The 17,704-nt window shown below is 37.5% G+C and overlaps 1 protein-coding gene across 2 annotated transcripts in view; it reads left to right on the plus strand.

The window, feature by feature from the left end:
* Positions 1–17,704, plus strand: part of PLS3 (plastin 3) — a 93,512-nt gene that overhangs the window by 64,404 nt on the left and 11,404 nt on the right. For both annotated transcript variants that reach the window (XM_003414792.4, XM_064278687.1), the window contains 6 exons: positions 853–1,016; positions 8,107–8,236; positions 8,747–8,879; positions 10,896–10,977; positions 11,767–11,932; positions 14,189–14,331. In XM_003414792.4, coding sequence (XP_003414840.1) covers positions 853–1,016; positions 8,107–8,236; positions 8,747–8,879; positions 10,896–10,977; positions 11,767–11,932; positions 14,189–14,331 — 818 coding nt within the window. The remainder of the gene's footprint in view (positions 1–852; positions 1,017–8,106; positions 8,237–8,746; positions 8,880–10,895; positions 10,978–11,766; positions 11,933–14,188; positions 14,332–17,704) is intronic.

The raw sequence follows: 17,704 nt of genomic DNA on the forward strand, positions 1-17,704 counted from the left end.
TGTGTTGTTTTTTGTCATTAGAATGTGAGGTCCCTGAGAGCAAGACTTTCTTTTGATGGCTGTGGTTACCGTTAGTCCCAAGAATAGTCAGTACCTAGTAAGGAGTTTTTAAGCAGTGTATCAAATAGATGAACTATTCACAATACATTTTTTTAAACAGTGCTCTGCTCTATCCTTGAATCAGATTTTTTCCTGTTATGAAGATACATATGAAAATCAGTGGGAATCTAAAGAATAAAAAGCATTATTGAATATTAGTATTTGAAGTTGCTGGTGAAAGTCAAACTTTCTTCACTAAAAAAAGTATGCTAAAATGATTACAACCCTCAGGATATTGAACTTTCTCAATAAATTAATTTTTGGTCCTTGATTTTTTTTCCCCCATTCTTAACAGTTTCAGAATCAGCACCATTCGTTTAATCGACAGATATATACTCTGTCCAAACTGCAATAACATAAAAAGAAAACAGCTATTTATAGTGTCACGTTAAACATCTACTTTATTCAGTATTGCATTTATTTTTATAAACTCTATTATTTTCTTGAAAAAAATGGCACCACAGGTAGTTGCTAAAGTTTGGGTGTGCTTTAAATATACTCAGTACTAATTCATGAAACTATTCTATACTTGACGGCACTGGGTTAGGGGATTCTATACATAATGTAAAACCTTGATCCTTCAGTTCCAGTTTATGTTTCCCTTTCAAACGACCTTCGGTATCAAACAATAAGAAAGGGAATGATTGTTTAGGAGAGCTTATGAACTGAGGCACAAAATGAAGAAAAATATTCTTAATAGGTTAACTTATTTCTCCTAAATTTTTTTTTCCCTTTTTGATCATTTTTACAAAGATCTCAACAGCAATGGATTCATTTGTGACTATGAACTTCATGAGCTTTTCAAGGAGGCTAATATGCCATTACCGGGATATAAAGTGAGAGAAATTATTCAAAAACTCATGCTGGATGGTGACAGGAATAAAGATGGGAAGATAAGTTTTGACGAATTTGTTTATGTAAGTATGTTAAAATTCACCGTTATTAGAAGTAATGATTGTTCGTCTAATGGGATTTTAATTGTATTAAGTATTATTATATTAAGTTCCTAAGGATAACATGTTACTATTGTTGTTATAACTAATAACACTTCTCTCATCGGGCCCATTAAATTTTGGGGCTTTCTTTTTTAGCCAGGGGACTATCTTAACAAAAGCATTGAGGAAAAGAACAATGACAGAAAGGAAGAAACAACACAATGCTTACCATGTGAGGCAAGCAGTCTCCTGGGGCCTCATTAAAGGGCATTTTCCTAAGGTGCTAAATGACATCTTTGAAGTACTCTTTCTCCCTCCCTTGGTGAGCACTGTGCTCCCAAATTTTAATGATACATCCCGACTCACAGTCTTGGAAACTTCCCGAGTTGAACTTTCTGATTAAAAATATGTGTTCTACTCTGGTAGTAGTAGTATTTAACTGTAGCGTTCTCTCTAGGACGATAATTTTGATAATTAAAAGTTAGAAGCATATCTTTTTAGTTCATTGGAAGAAGCATTTAAAATTTTTGTTTTCTGCTCTACTCTCATCAAATACTCCTGAAGGTTAGGGGCTAATGTCTTATTTCTTCTACCCCCCCCACCCCCCAAGCACCTATTTTAGTACTTGGAGAGTATATAGGTGGCACATGGTTGCTAAAACATTTAGCTGTTAGCAGGTGAGGTCTAGATTTTCTGGACGTATTGCCATTTTCAGTCTGTATTCATTGACAGTATTTTAGATATATATTTTAAAACAGCTGTTGCCTGATTATTGCCTGATTACTCAATTAAGAATATCATTAAGATTTTTTTAAGTTTCTTGTTCATTTAAAGCTGAACTTGTCTATATCTTATTAGGCATTCCTTACAGTATATTGTAAGCTAGTAATTAGTGCCTTGTATTTATCACAAACCTAGACCTCCTGGCACTCCTGTCCTCTCTTTTCTGCTTTAGTTTTGGTCCAAGACACTTGAAATGATGTATATACTCCTTTTTTTTTTTTACCCCCATTAGTAACCACAGTTCACTGTTGCAAGTGAAATTCTGATATGTTTTCTCAAATCAGAATTAAATCTTTTAGAACACAGTGGGTGTTCAAGAAGCAAATTGACTAAGTGTAATGATTGTCTACTCAGCTGACAGCATTTGTGAGGATGTTATTGTTTAAAAATACAGACTTGTGTCAAAATTATAATGGTATAGTTCTTGCCATTGTCTTTTGAAATACTGATTTTCCCCCTACCGTTTTTGTCTCCAGTTATTGCCAAAGCCTTTTGTTTTGAATTCTGTGTTGAATAGTAAGTTGCAGTTGATTTGCAGTTTGAGCACTTGCATGTCTGATGTGTAACTTGCTCCTCTTGTAACTGCATGTTTAATTGTGAATTTAAAGCAGCCGAGAGCTCTAGTTAACTATGATTGGTTGTTTTTGATATATTGCTCACCATGTTTTAATCTACTAGAAAGAACAGACCCCAAACTTTAAGATTTGCAGTGGGCCAATATTGTTAAGGACAAAATTATGAAAGTGTCTGAGGAAATTATTTTAATTTGTGGATTTTGAAACATTCCCTTATCCACACAGCTATTTATGACTTTTAAATTAGGAGGGGGCATTACCTTAGTATATTCTTAGGAAGTAAAGAGCATATATAATAATTTTGCCATCACCAGGTACTTTTTGATGAAACATTAATGAAGATGGTTTAGGTTAAAATATACTTTTTTTAGAATTGGAAGGAATCAATATGTTTACACTCTTGCATTTCTCAAATGAAAAAAGGTCAGTTCCTAAAAAAAGAAATGACTTACCCAGCATTACACAGAGGACCGGTGGCGTTTTCCACAGTTACCTCCTTGCTATTCAAGAAATTTGAAATATGACGGTCTGTAAAATAACCTGCCTGAAGTTTCAGAATGGTATGACCATGACTACACTGAAAGAAAGATGGATGGTTAATCAAATGTCCACTCCCATCTACTTTGTCATCAATGAAATATGTTATAAATTGTCAAGCAAAATATGGGTAAATCTTAGTTATCTAAGAAATAGGCACCATGTTATTCCCTCATTGTCTTAGTCATCTAGTGCTGCCATAACAGAAATAGCACACGTGGATGGCTTTAACAAAGAGAAATTTATTCTCTCACAGTCTAGGAGGCTAGAAGTCTGAATTCAGGGTGTCGGGTCCTAGGGGAAGGCTTTCTCTCTCTATTGACTCTGGGGGAAGGTCCTTGTCATCAATCTTCCCCTGGTCTAGGACCCAGGACCCAAAGGATGTGCTCCCCTCCTGGTTCTTCATTCTTGGTGGTAGGAGGTCCCCTGTTTGTCTGCTCCCTTCTCTATACCTCAAAAGAGATTGACTCAAAATACAACCTAATCTTGTAGATTGAGTCCTGCCTCATTAACATAATTATCTCTAATCTGCCTCATTAACATCATAGAGGGAGAATTTACAACACATAGGAAAATCACATCTGATGACAAAATGGTGGACGATCACAATCAGTTATTAACATAAGAAAATAGCATGTTAGTATGTGTGTGTGTGTGGTTTTTTAATTGCTACTTAAGGAGTGTTCGTTACAAAGCAGGTTACAAAGTCAATTTTGTTAATTTTGGAGAAGAATATATGTAGGGCAGAAAAAAGTCCCCAAATTATATGTAAACTTCAAATTTTAAAATTTAACAGATATTGGATTTTGTTTCTTCTAAGCATTTCAAAACTAAATTACTGGGTTTTTATACTTAAAGGTAATAGGATTTATCTTCTTCATCTGTAAAATACTGGCATAGTTTTCAACAGAGATGTCTGCAATAAACTCTTATTTTCACAATAAGAAACCTGCTTTTGCATGATGGTACTAAGTTGTTCACTTGTTCTAGGACTTTTCCTCATAGGATTAAGAACTTAATATAAGTCAAGCATCTAAAACAGTGCCAGTCATATAGTAAATGCTATATAGGTGTAAGTTGTTGGGGTAGTTTTTTTTTTTTTGAAGCAGTTTTTTCCTATTATTACTAAGTTTAGGTCTACAACAAGTTCCAAATAAAGGAAAAAATCAAACCTGCTACTTTGGAAACAAGCTCCAAACATTGGAAGCTCATCAATATTCTTTTGCAATTCTTTCTGAAATCTTTCCTTCCTCTAAAGTCATATGCCTCTGGATTGCATTGGCTACTACTAGTCCAGTGCTGAGCTAACTCGGGGTCAAGAGGAGTTAGCTTGTTGCTGAGGGTCTTTGAGAAAAGCAATGAAAGTTTCATAAAAGGAATCTATTCCATAAAAGAAACTGAAAAAGATGTATAGAATGGGAGTGGAGATTGCCTTCTGAAAAATGCATACCAGCAGTTGGTTGGCAAATGATAAAGCAAGTCCTTCCTCAGAGAGTGAAAACAGCACCAAACAGTGAGCTCATTAGTATCACAACAGGCAGCTTTGAAAAGAGTCATTGAGGCATCTCCGGCACAGTGGACAGCCTTGTGTTATTATCTCTGATTTCAGAGATTCTTGTTAAGCCAAAGCTTATACAGGCATTCTCCGGGTTACAAACAAAATCCTTTCCTAACTGTGTCTTTAAGAATTTGTGGGTAAGTCAGAACAGGTGCATACGGTTCTTATTTAGCCTTATTGTAGTGCAAGGAAAGGCTCAAAGCCTTTTCAATGATTTAAAAGCTGCAAGCGCAGCAAGTGAAGGTGATTGGGATGAAGAATTTGTTTTCAGTAGGGGTTGGTTCAGTCATTTCAAAGTAAGGGCAAATTTACATAACACTAAAGGGCAAGGATGAGTTGTCCTTAAGTTGAACATCTGTAGCCCAGGGATTTACTGTACTCAAATAGCTTTACCATCCACTGGAGAAGTTTCTTAAATAGAAAATAAAAATTAAAATTCAAGTCCTCATGTAGTAAACTAATTTAATGGATACAAAAATCTTCAATGACCTACTGTGCCTTTTGTTTTGTTTTTGTTTTTTAGTCTAAGGAACAACAGAAAATACTATGAAATTAAAATTTTGAACTTGGCTGCCAGTAATTTATTTTAACAATATTTACAACATCAAAAGAAATAAAAATTAAAAGAACAATATTTAGAACCTAAAGGTCGTAATTTTTGTAAGACAATTGAAAATTGACAAATTTAATTACAGCTCTGCCTGTCATTCCCAAGCGTCAGGAGTTTTAGTAGAGCTATGCAAGTAATAACATTAGGATATTATACAGCAGAGGCATTCTTTTTTCATTTGAATTATTTCTTTTCCATGATGTATACAAATTTGAATTTGTCAGCTGAAGTCGTGATAGTTGAAACAACCTAGTTTTTAGAAGCAAATGGTCCGTGAGGGAAATGTAGACATAATTCAGAAAAAAGTAACTTATTTCTCATAAGGCAATAACATTTTAGAATTTTATGTCATTCCAGTGATTTATGTATGGTATGTCAGTCCTGAGGAAATGCCCACCTTCCAGATTTTAATTTTACTAGAGAATGTTTTACTAAATGAAGTAGAGTTCAGAATGAAATAGACAAGTAAATACTGCTTTTCCACTGAGCAGATATATTGTCATCAAAGGAGGAGCGATGGGAACACAATGTATCACAGTTAAGGCTTTGCTGCTTTCCCAGGTGACCATTTTGTTATGTAGTCTTGTCTTGGAAATTAAGGTAAATTTAGTGAAATTAAAGCTGGACTCAGAAAAAAAAAGAGCGGGAGAAAAAATGTAGAACAAAATTCAAATTCAGAAGGAAAAAAAGAGAGACCAGGCTTGCTGGTCTGACAGAGACTGGAGGAACCCCGAGTGTATGGCCGCTGGGCACCCTTTCCACTCAGTACTGAAGTCACTCCTGAGGTTCACCCTTTAGCCAAGGATTAGACAGGTCTGTAGGGCCAACAATAACACATGTGAGGGTTGTGCTTCATAGTCCAGTCACGTATAAGAGACGAATGGGCACAGCAGCCCAAAAGCAAAGACGAGAAAGCAGGAAGGGACAGGAAAACTGGAGGAATGGAACCAGAATCTGGAATGGAGAAGGGGAGAGGGTTGGCACACCGTGGGGTTGGCAACCAGTGTCACAAAACAATTTGTGTATTAACTCATCAATGAGAAACGAATTTGCTCTGTTAACTTTTACCTAAGCACAATAAAAAAGAAATACGGCGGGACTGAGAAAATCCGATTGTGAGTACAAATAAATGTTAACTTGAAAATGACCTGAAGTGCAGGAGTCAGTTCCATCCTATTGCGGTTTAACTGGAGCCAGTGTAGTGGTCACGGAGGAGGAAGGGTGAGTTCATCACCTGTGTGTAATAGTTAGCGTAGCCAGCATGTATGTGTGTGTCTGCATGTGTGTACATATACAGACACACATGCATATCCATTCTAGGTTTCTGCCTCTGAAGTTACAAGTATAGCCTGAAAGCACAGCTATGGAAATGGAGCAAGCTTGATTTTTAGAACTTACTAGTAGTAAGTAGAACTTACTACTTACTTACTATTTTTCTAAATCAAATTGTGTTTCTATAAGTCTGAGGGAAGTCAGGATTTAGAAAAAGCACCAGAAAAGGATGACTTTGACAGGGCCTCTAAAAGCACAGACGGCAGCTTTTTACCGATTACAAAAAGGCACCTTTCAGGAAAGACTAAATAGAAAAAGGTACTCCTTTCAGCCTGTCACAGTCATGTGCAAGACATAAGGCTTGGCTAGTGTAGCATAGGCTGGATGTCAGCTCCTCCTCGTGCCTGCTCTGAGAGATAGAACCTGACTGCTGTATACTGTGGCCCTGCTGTATGTACCTCAGACATTGGCTGCATCCTTCTGAGGTGTTGGTGTGTGTGTGTGTGTGTGTGTGTGTCTATTTGTCAATAATGCTAAAGGCCTTTGAATTATTTTGCATTTGTTCATGAGTTCAGCAACTTCAGGGTCATAAGTTTCTTTCGATAAACCTGCTTAAATGGTCTTCTAAACATCATTTGAGGAGCTCTGGTGGTCCAATGGTTACGTGCTCCAGTGCTAACAGAAAGGTTGGTGGTTCAAACCCACTTCGTGGCTCCAGGGAAGAAGGCCCTGGCAATCTGCTCTCATAATGATTACAGACTAGAAAACCCAATGGGACAGTTCTACTCTGTCACTTGGGGTTGCTATGAGTCGAAAATCGACTTGACAGCACCTAGCAATAACACGAACAAATACCATTTGAAGAAATTTTTAAAAAGTTGCTACATCTTACCCTTGATTCACTGGCAGTAGCTAATTTAGCCATTCCAGTTGCCACAAAGACTGTACACATTGGTAGAGCAGGAGCAAATTTGGAGTTAGGTAAATTCCAGTATTCAGGAAATAAATAGACCTTTAGAATGTCCATTCCTTCAATCGAGTGGTTATACTAGAATGTGGGATTAGCTTTGTTACAACCTACTCTTATACAGTGGGAATGTACAAATTAATTTTATTAACTATATTCTTTATTGTGAAGAAAAGCTGGACTTCATAAACAGCCAAACAAGACAATCACTGAAAAGCCTCTTTTCTTGCGTTTATTCTTATAGTCATCTGTGGCTGCCAACTTGACACATTTTTTCCCCTTATTTTTCTATAACTTTTTATGTAATGCACTCTTACTGAGCTACCGCATTATACCACAGAAGAGCTTTCTGGTTGAGTCATACATTTTTATCTTTCTTTGCACTAAGAATTGTGGTTAAAGAAAGGAGATTCTTCAGCCTTTTCTCTCTAGGAAAAGAACAAAGCCTTCTTGGTTCGTAGAAAATTAACAGATTTACCTGTGCCTTTAAACCACACTAGCTTTTGGCTTAAAACGGGTTCTATGCATGTAGCACTTCATGTTTTTGACAAGCGTGTACAATTGACTTTGTGGTGCTTCATTTTCAGTAGCAGTATTGTGGTAGTTGTTTAGCATTTCAAAACGTCAAGACCCATTTTTCACATCTTCTAAACACTCATCGCCTATGAGAAAAAAATGTAGGTGATCAGAGTATAAAAGAAGATGAGTATGCCTATTGTTATGCCTGATTTAAAATTAATTGTGAATCAACAAAATTTTTGAATTGATAGATTTTCCAAGAGGTAAAAAGCAGTGATATTGCCAAAACCTTCCGCAAAGCGATCAACAGGAAAGAAGGGATTTGTGCTCTGGGAGGAACTTCAGAGTTGTCCAGTGAAGGAACACAGCATTCTTATTCAGGTAATTGTTTTGCATGCGTTAGATTGGCACAATGCACTAAATAGGGTGGATGCTATAATGTCAAGGAGGGGCTCTAGAAAAACATTTCTCCCTAATTAAGAATACAGTAAAATTCCTTCGTAACTTGTATTTGGGCTTGGGACTAATAATACTTGCCCTAAAGGCATTGTAGATACTCCTGTATAGCTTTGTTAGCTTGTAGGAGAGAGGCTACAGATAAGTGTTGTGATAAGCTTTATTACAGTGGAGTCCTATAGTAATATAAATAAAAATTTTAAAGAATTCTATAACGGCTTCTTTAAGGATCAGTTAACCATGCTCTATTATTTTGGTGAATTTTGTAATTCTTAATGGCTACTCTTTTACTCTCAAGTGTCTGGATTTCCAAAGAGGATACCCACACGTTTGTGACACTTCACTTTCAGCACTGCTGTAGAACTATCTAGGTTTTGGAGTCAAATATGTAATCTAGAGTATAAACTAATTTCTTGTCATTCTGCCAAATTTTAGAGGAAGAAAAATATGCTTTTGTTAACTGGATAAACAAAGCTTTGGAAAATGATCCTGACTGTAGACATGTTATACCAATGAACCCAAATACCGATGACCTGTTCAAAGCTGTTGGTGATGGAATTGTGCTTTGGTAAGAGGTTAACTTCTTTTATAGCCAAATTTCCCAAAATAGTCATCCACATATTTGCTATATCAGTTTCGGGATGCTGAATAGCTAAACCTCATGAAACAATTTGGATTGCAACATGCCCAGGCTCTCTCTGCCTATTACATTTTATTTCTACGTCTGTGTGTGAAAGTGCCATCAAAAGATGAAGCTAAAACTCTCTTGATTAGATGGGGAATTTCTTAATAGCAAAGCTCTCTGTTGCCAATTTTTTCTCATCACAGAGTATCAGAATAGTAAGACTGTTGAATTTAAGTGTGTCAGTATTTATTTAATCTAGACTATAAACCAAACCTGTTGCCGTTAGAGTCAAGCTGTTGGTAGACTCCAGCTGCCGACCTTTTCATTAGCAGCTGAGCTCTTAGCCACTGTGCCACCATGGTGCCTTCCAAAAGTGGGGGAGGGCGGGAAATCTCACTCTCTAATTATCTGTTTACTAAAACGCTTTTTGCTACTGCTGCCCTGGAGCCAGAAACCCTGGTGGCGTAGTGATTAAGAGCTAAAGAGCTACGGCTGCTAACCAAAAGGTCGGCAGTTCAAATCCACCAGGCGCTCCTTGGAAACCCTGTGGGGCAGTTCTGCTCTGGGTCCTATAAGGTCACTATGAGTCAGAATCAGACTCGACAGTAATGGGTTTGGTTTTTGGGTTTGCCCTAGAGCTAAGTGTTATGGCAGATATAAGATTATCAACAGTATGTCAGTTGATGTTTTTATTTATAGGGTCAGTATAGCACAAGAATTAGGAGCATGCTCCATAATCAGTCCGCCTGGGTTCATATTCAGGCTGTGCCACTCAATGGCTATGCAACTGTCATCAAAGATATGTAACCCTTTCAGTTCCCACATCGCTTCTGATTACTATTTTATTGTATTTACCTCACAGAGCTGTTGTGAGCATAAAGTTACTACATATAAAGTGCTTAAAACACCAAAACCCGTTGCTATCAAGTCATTTCCGACAGATAGCAACCCTGTAGGACAGACTAGAGCTGCCCCATAGGGTTTCCAGGGAGTGGCTGGTGGATTCGAACTGCTGATCTTTTGATTAGCAGCCTGAACTCTTAACCAGTGTGCCACCAGGGCTTCATAAAGTGCTTGAACAGTGCAATATATGTTTTCAGATGACAATGTGCAATGTATAAAATTATACTTTGTTTTAGCCAAGAGATTTTGGTTGTTTGGAAAGCTGATTTGAAAAATGTAAGACACTCTTTTTCATCCGTTTATAGGCACTTAAAGACATAGTTTTCCATATATTTTAATAGAGAGATAATCATATGGTACTATATATTTAGTAATTTTGCATAGAAAGAAACATGGTTTCCCTACACAGAATAAAATTCATTACGGCAGTATTATACATGAATAACTAGAATGTCAGAGACTAACTCCGAATTTTACCAAATGTGGTTTTTCCTAATAGGGTCACAGACTGTAGCATAACTGAAATAACTTTCCTTGCTCTCACTGCTGTATCACCAGCCCCAAATAGAGTGTCTGGCTTGTCGTTTTGGCACTCAGTAAATATTTGGTGAATGAAAGAATCTTGTGCTCAACTGATTTTATCTCTTCATGGATAAATGGAAATTTGTAATTGCGCATTATATTATCTAGAAGAGATTCAGGTTTTCAATGTAGAATTTTGTCTTTTTAAAGTATTTATTCAATAAAGGTAATTTTTTTAATATCCACATTATTTATTCTCAAAGAGAATGTAGAAAATATGAAAAAAAATGTTTTTCAATGAGAAAATATGCCCTGCTTCCCTAATCAGGGATATCCAACTATTTTAAACATTTTAGTCTTTTTTCAAAATGTGTGTTTTTCACGTGTGATAAACATGAAAAAAAAATAGGAGGTCATATATTGCATCTATTTTTTGCCAATTACATGAGAGACTCGTTATAATTCTTAAAGTATTTGTGAATACTTATAGACTGTCAAAGCAAATTTAATCATTACCATTCTTTTTTGTTTCAGTAAAATGATTAACCTTTCAGTTCCTGATACAATTGATGAAAGAGCAATCAACAAGAAGAAACTCACACCCTTTATCATTCAGGTATGGTTCTTTTCTCCTCTCCCTCCCTTGAAGCTACTATTTGAGGGCCTGCTCTACAGACCATGCATTCTGCCCTTTATATGTTCTCATTTAATCCTCATTACATCTCTGAGTTTGGCATTAATACCTAGATTTTATAGAGAAAAGAGCTGAAACTCAGGAAGGTTTCCATCCATACTCAAGGTGAATAACTAGCTATGTTGGAACTGAGGTGCAAATCTAGTTCTAACTCCCAAGTCCTGTTTTCTTTTCATTACGTAGTCCTGTGTTCAAACAGTGCAGAAGTACTTAAGTATGGCATGCTTAAGACATAGAACATTTTTCTTTTCCTTCAAGTGATTATTAGACTATTACGTAACAAAATTCGCTCAGGCAAGAACACCCCTTGGAATGTGGATATTGGTAAATTCTGGAACTCTTTCCAAGTGTGTATCATACTATTGGTATTAGGTATTTTTAGAAATATGGTGGTTTACCCACAAGGATATATTATGTCTCATCACTAAGCCTTGTCCTTCAATGTCAATATACTACAAATGGGACCTAATAAAAAGACCAAGTTAGCTTTCCATGGGATTCTGCAAGAGACAATAGCAATAAGCCTGGGATTCATTTTTGCAGTGCTTTTTACAACCATAAGTCTGAAATTTGTTTTCCATGGATCATTTATAGGTGAAATTAATACAGGGCATTAATTTCCTCATTGAGTGTTATTTTCAGTGAAGGGAGAAGTAGACCGCTAGGAGATGGAAAGGTCAAGAACAAGTGTGTAATCTGGCTGTCTTGCAGGAAAACTTGAACTTGGCACTGAACTCTGCTTCTGCCATTGGGTGTCACGTTGTGAACATTGGTGCAGAGGATTTGCGGGCTGGGAAGCCTCATCTGGTTTTGGGACTGCTTTGGCAAATCATTAAGATCGGTTTGTTCGCTGACATTGAATTAAGCAGGAATGAAGGTACTGGGACACAGTCATTATTTTAAAAGTTGTTTATTGGTGACTTTTTTCCTAGTTATGCAGACTGTCGTGCTTTCATTTAATTGCGGTGATTAGATGATAACTAGAATTAGCATAAGGCAATGAATGTTATAGTGTTATTCAGGAAAACAGCCTAATTATAAATCTCTTCTTTAGTATTAACTGACATTTGTCTGGCACTTTATAATTCATTTTACAATAAAGACACAAAAGCGGAAAGAGGTTAAGGAATTTCCCCCAAGGTTCCAAAACTTGATGTCTATTCTCTTCAGCTCTGCCCACACAGCCCCTGCCTCATCACCACCCTCCACTCCACCACTGTGCACCATCTCCTATGGTTTTCATTCCTTTTATATTCTGTCACAGATTGATACCTCTTCAAAAATCCTCTAACCTAATGTTGATGTTGTCACATTTCCTGAACCAGCAAAAGTAGCAACCTTCTTATTGCTTAGGTTTTTATATCACATCATGGATTTTTAGAATCGTATAAGCATATATGATGCAATTGTTACCTGGTCCTGGTCCTAGGGAGTATTGCATCATCCTCCCCCTATAAAGTTTGAAATATTGAGCACCGCTCCACATATTCATATTTTATTCTAAAAGTCCCCGGCATTACCACCTCAATTCTCGGTTACTTTGGGGGAAGACTGTATATTTGGGATTCTCAGTATTTTCAAGGTTTCACAAAGTGTCTCAAGAGCCTTATTTCACATCTTTATACATGATCAAACCCTTCTGCGATGGAGTCGATTCTGACTCATAGCGACTGTATAGGACACAGTAGAACTGCCCCATAGGAACTGTTTCCAAGGAGCGCCTGGTGAATTCGAACTGCTGACCTTTTGGTTAGCAGCTGTAGTTCTTAACCACTATGCTACCAGGGTTTCCTTATACATGATAAGACTCCCCCCCCCCTTCAAGGCTTTGTTACACTTACACTTTCAATCCACTCAGAGGTATTTACCTCTGAGTGAAAAAATTATTCTACTTCTTAGCCTTCTTGACAACAGCGATTATGTCATTTAAGAAGCTGAAGTCCATTTACAAAGGAAAGAGGGAAAACAAAATTACATGGACTCGTGCCATAAATCATTTATCTTTGGCAAGGTCTTAGATACATAAGAGCAGACTGTTTAATCCTTTCCAGCCTCTGATTTGGTGGAGATGGGAGGCAGAAGGAGGAATCTGTAAAAATGGCCACACAACCTCTGCTCTTGTGTAAATCCAAGTGCCAAAATGACACGATATAAAGCACATCTATAAAAGATGACATTTGCAGGTGGAGGGGGTTAGAAGCTGGCGAAGTGGACATGAAAGGAGAGAGTGGAGGGAGAGAGTGGGCTGTCTCATTAGGGGTTGAGTAATTGGGAGTGTGTAGCAAGGTGTATATGGGTTTTTGTGTGAGAGACCGACTTGATTTGTAAACTTTCACTTAAAGCACAATAAAAATTATTTTTAAAAATAAATAAACAGTAATACCTCTGGGGAAAAAAAAAGATGACATTTGCTTGATGTAGGTATTCCTTGGATCTCTTCAGAAATCAGGCAATATCAGTCTCTGTTCCATATAAATCTCCTTTCAGTTTATGGAAGGTAATTGTTGCATAAGGATTGCACAACTTCTTCTTAAAACCATGTTTACATCTAGATAGTTCTCTGTGTAAATGCCCAAGCTTTTACCTATTCCTTTTGAGAATATTTACCAAAAGACCCTTGGCTTCTTCCACACGTTCCATTTCAATTCAACACCAAGATTATTAAGCAGTCTTTGGTACTACCCAAAATGTAAAGTTGTATGATACTCCTTTTAAAATACGCATAGGCCGTTCAAGAGTTAATTGATTATACTTAAATATAAATACTGTAGTGTTTCTGTCTGCCGTTAATCAGAAGGTTAAATTGTTCCCAATTTTTAAAGCTCCTCCACTAAGATCAGTGATTTTAAAATTATTAAATAAGAACAATTTATCTAAATATATGACATAATGTGAAAACGTTAAACTTAGAAACTGTAACTTCATTTAGTATTTGGAATGTGGAAAACAGTAAAAAAGAAGAAATAAATATATAACTGCTTTATAGTCTCATAATACCATGTCATTTTTTCTGTTAGAGTATAAACACCTTGAAACCAGGGGCTATGTCATAATTAGGTCTCAAAAGACTGAATGAATTTGTAATGACCATTATCATATCATACATTGATTGTGGGATTTATTTTTCTTACAGCCTTGGCTGCCTTACTTCGAGATGGTGAGACTTTGGAGGAGCTTATGAAATTGTCTCCAGAAGAGCTTCTGCTTCGATGGGCAAACTTTCATTTGGAAAACTCAGGCTGGCAAAAAATCAACAACTTCAGTGCTGACATCAAGGTAACTATGCAAACAACCCTAACATTTTGGGAGTTCAAAAATGCCTTAGGAGATTTCATCCACCTTAATAGAGGGAAGATCCTAACTGCTTCCCAGTCCTGTGCCATCCCCATGATCGTTTGTGGATTGAACCATTGTGACCCATAGGGTGTTCACTGGAGGATTTTCAGTAGATCTCTAGGCCTTTCTTCTAGTCTTTCTCCGTCTGGAAGCTCTACTGAAAACTGTCCAGCACCATAGCAACATGAAGGCCTCAGCAGCCAGATGGTGGGCTGCACATGAGGTGCATTGGCTGGGAATCAAATCCAGGTCTCTCAAATGGAAGGCAAGAATTCTACCACTCGCTGCCACCACATACAAGGCCATCAAATATTCCTTTTGTTGAGTTGATTTTGGCACCTACTGCTTACAACGAGCAGTCAGGAAACTAGCAACTGAGGGAGAGAAAAATCGGTTGCATTCATTTACCACACACTGCCTTTGGTTTCTCAGGGACCCAAAACCAAACTCGTTGTCGTTGAGTCCATTCTGACTCGTAGCGACCTTATAGGACAGAGTATAGCTGCTCTACAGGGTTTCCAAGGAGCAGCTGGTGGATTCGAACTGCTGACCTTTTGATTAGCAGCTGAGCACTTAACCACTGCCAGCTGGGCTCCTCTCAGGGATAAAACTAAAGAAACCAAACCTGTTGCCGTGGAGTCAATTCCAACTCATAGCGACCCTATAGGACAAAGTGGGAATGCCCCGTAGGGTTTCCAAGGAGGGCCAAAATTACCATAGCAAATATGAAGGAGTTCTCATTAACCAATTCAACCCTCTCTAAAATCCAGATGTTTGGGGTACGGGGAACAAACTTGAGGATCTTCGTCACATGACACAAACCAATCATAGCGTCGACAGGGTTATGCAAACAATATTCTCTGATCATATCAGTTTGTCCTGTGGTGAGAGGAAGCAACGGGGTATTTGTACTAGTGATTTCATCAGTGAAAATGAAGGCTATCCCAAAATTTATAAAGCAGACTAACCCCCACCTTCTTTTGACTTACACATCTTTACCCAGGTAGATTCTGCTTTATGCATTAGATGTGTTTCTGAAAACCGTTTGTAAATAGATTTTACACAATAAGCTATATTTTAAATGTGCCAGAGAAAACTTTTTAAATGAATCCTGCTTTGCGTATATATTTTAACCTTTTGATTTATTTCCTTTTAATCTCTTTCCATGTAGATATTTCCATCGTGTGATCATACTCTCTCTTTTTTCCATATAACACCATTATAGAAGCTTGCTTTTGCTATTGGTAGTTTTCAGAAAACACTGTTTGAAATTACTGCATCATGTGCACATACTTTGCTGTACTTAGCCACTTTCCTGTGGGTAGATATTGAAGGTTTCGATGATTTTGTTTTATAAATACCATTGCAGTGAACAACATTCTAAAGCTATGTGTGTTTTGGATCACTTTCCAAAATACTTTTAAGGCTTGTTGTGGTTTTAAAATATGTCTAACATTTCTTTATTATGCGTTCCTTCAAGAGATGGCTTTTAATTCCCCTCCTTTTGAGTGTGCGCTGGACTTAGTGACTCATTTCTAATGAATAGAATATGGCAGAAGTGATGGCGTATCTTTGGAGACTGTCAGAAAAGGTCTGCATCTTCCTGCTTACTCTCTGCCTTGAATATTTTTAAAAAGCAAAGGATTGGCTGGTAATAGGAAAAGTAACTTCCAATTTATCCAAGTTCAATTTTTCACCTGTAAACCCTCTTTCAGGATTGTTAATGCTGACTCTGCCGGGTCCGTTTTTTACCTCTTCTTCTGGTTAAGAGCTCGACTGCTGACCAGAATGTCGGCAGTTGGAATCCATCAGCCACTCCTTGGAAATCCTATGGGGGCAGTTCTCCTCTGTCCTCTAGGGTCACTATGAGTTGGAATCGGCTCAATAGCAATGGGTTTTAGTTCTCAGAAGCATAGGATTAGATTATGCATTGCTTATGTACTTCTACCAGGTAATTCTAAGTGAAAGGACTTTCAAAACTGCAGTGCACTCTTCCTTAGAAAGAGGTGCGTCCGGTGCCTCCTCATGGTAGGATTTGAGTTTGCATCTCATGAATTGTTCTGAAATGGCTTTCACTCACCTGATTTCCATCCTTCCTAGAACCATTTATGATACTGTGTGTCAACTCACTTGGGTAGCTAGTTGAGAGTGCACCTTCCTGAACAGCTCTCAGAGAGTAAGATTTGGCAGATCTGGGTTGGATCCAGTAATTTGTGTATTGAGGAAATTCCCCAGGGGATTAGAATGCACATAGTCTCACACTCCTTTATGTCTCTCTAGATTTTCAAGGCCCATTAATAGAAAGCTACTATAGCTGGGAAGGTGGTCTTCATAAGGCATGAGGCAGAGTTATGGACTCTTGACTCAAAGGTTTCCTATTCTCTGGTATTCTAGAGAGGCAGAATTTTACTTGGCATGTGTCTGACGACACTTAATACAAGTGTTTGCATTAGTCCAGTGGTTTTCAAGCTGTTTTCTCTGGAGTGACCACACACCACAGATTGACCCATCCCACCCCCAACATGAACAACTCCACCTTGCTTTACGTATCGGGATTCCAAGTAAACTTTCAAGTGAAGAAAGAGTTCCGTGGCTTAAAAAAAAAAAGCTTGTTTTGTTACGTGTATTCAGATTCATAAAGGGTTAAATGATATTTCACCACCTGAAAATGCTTCTCATATAAAACGTTTTGTCAATTAAATACATCTTTAACACAACTGGATACCCTGGTGGCATAGTTGTTAAAAGCCACAGCTGCTAACCAAAAGGTTGGCAGTTGGAATCCACCAGGCACTCCTTGGAAACCCTATGGGACAGTTCTACTCTGTCCTATAGGGTCACTGTGAGTCAGAATCAACTTGACGACAATGGGTTTTTTTTGTTTGTTTTTTTGGTTAATACAACTGATCTCTTCTCCACAGGTTATGGTATATCTAATGCTTTGCAATGATGTAACCTGTTTATTTTCTCTCTCCTTATGCTTCCTGGATTTCTGCTCTTCTGCTTTCTTTTTCTTGCTCGTTTTATCTATCGAGCTTATTGACTTCAGTAATTCAGTGAAGGTACAGAACTAGTTTTGTGTTTACAAACATTATTATATTGATGACTTCAATAAATCATAAAGTCACATCAAAATCCAGTTCATCTCCATTCAAGACAGATCTAAGGCCAGATTGATGGGATTTCCTGGGGAAAAGGACTGTTAAAATAGAAGACAGAGCTTTGTGCCATATATTCTTAGAAAATCCAATGCAAATATCCTTCCAAATGTGGGACAGTAGGATACATTCATTCTTTGTAAATATGATCCCAC

Source organism: Loxodonta africana, chromosome X (genome assembly GCF_030014295.1).
Source record: "Loxodonta africana isolate mLoxAfr1 chromosome X, mLoxAfr1.hap2, whole genome shotgun sequence".
Lineage (NCBI taxonomy): Eukaryota > Metazoa > Chordata > Mammalia > Proboscidea > Elephantidae > Loxodonta > Loxodonta africana.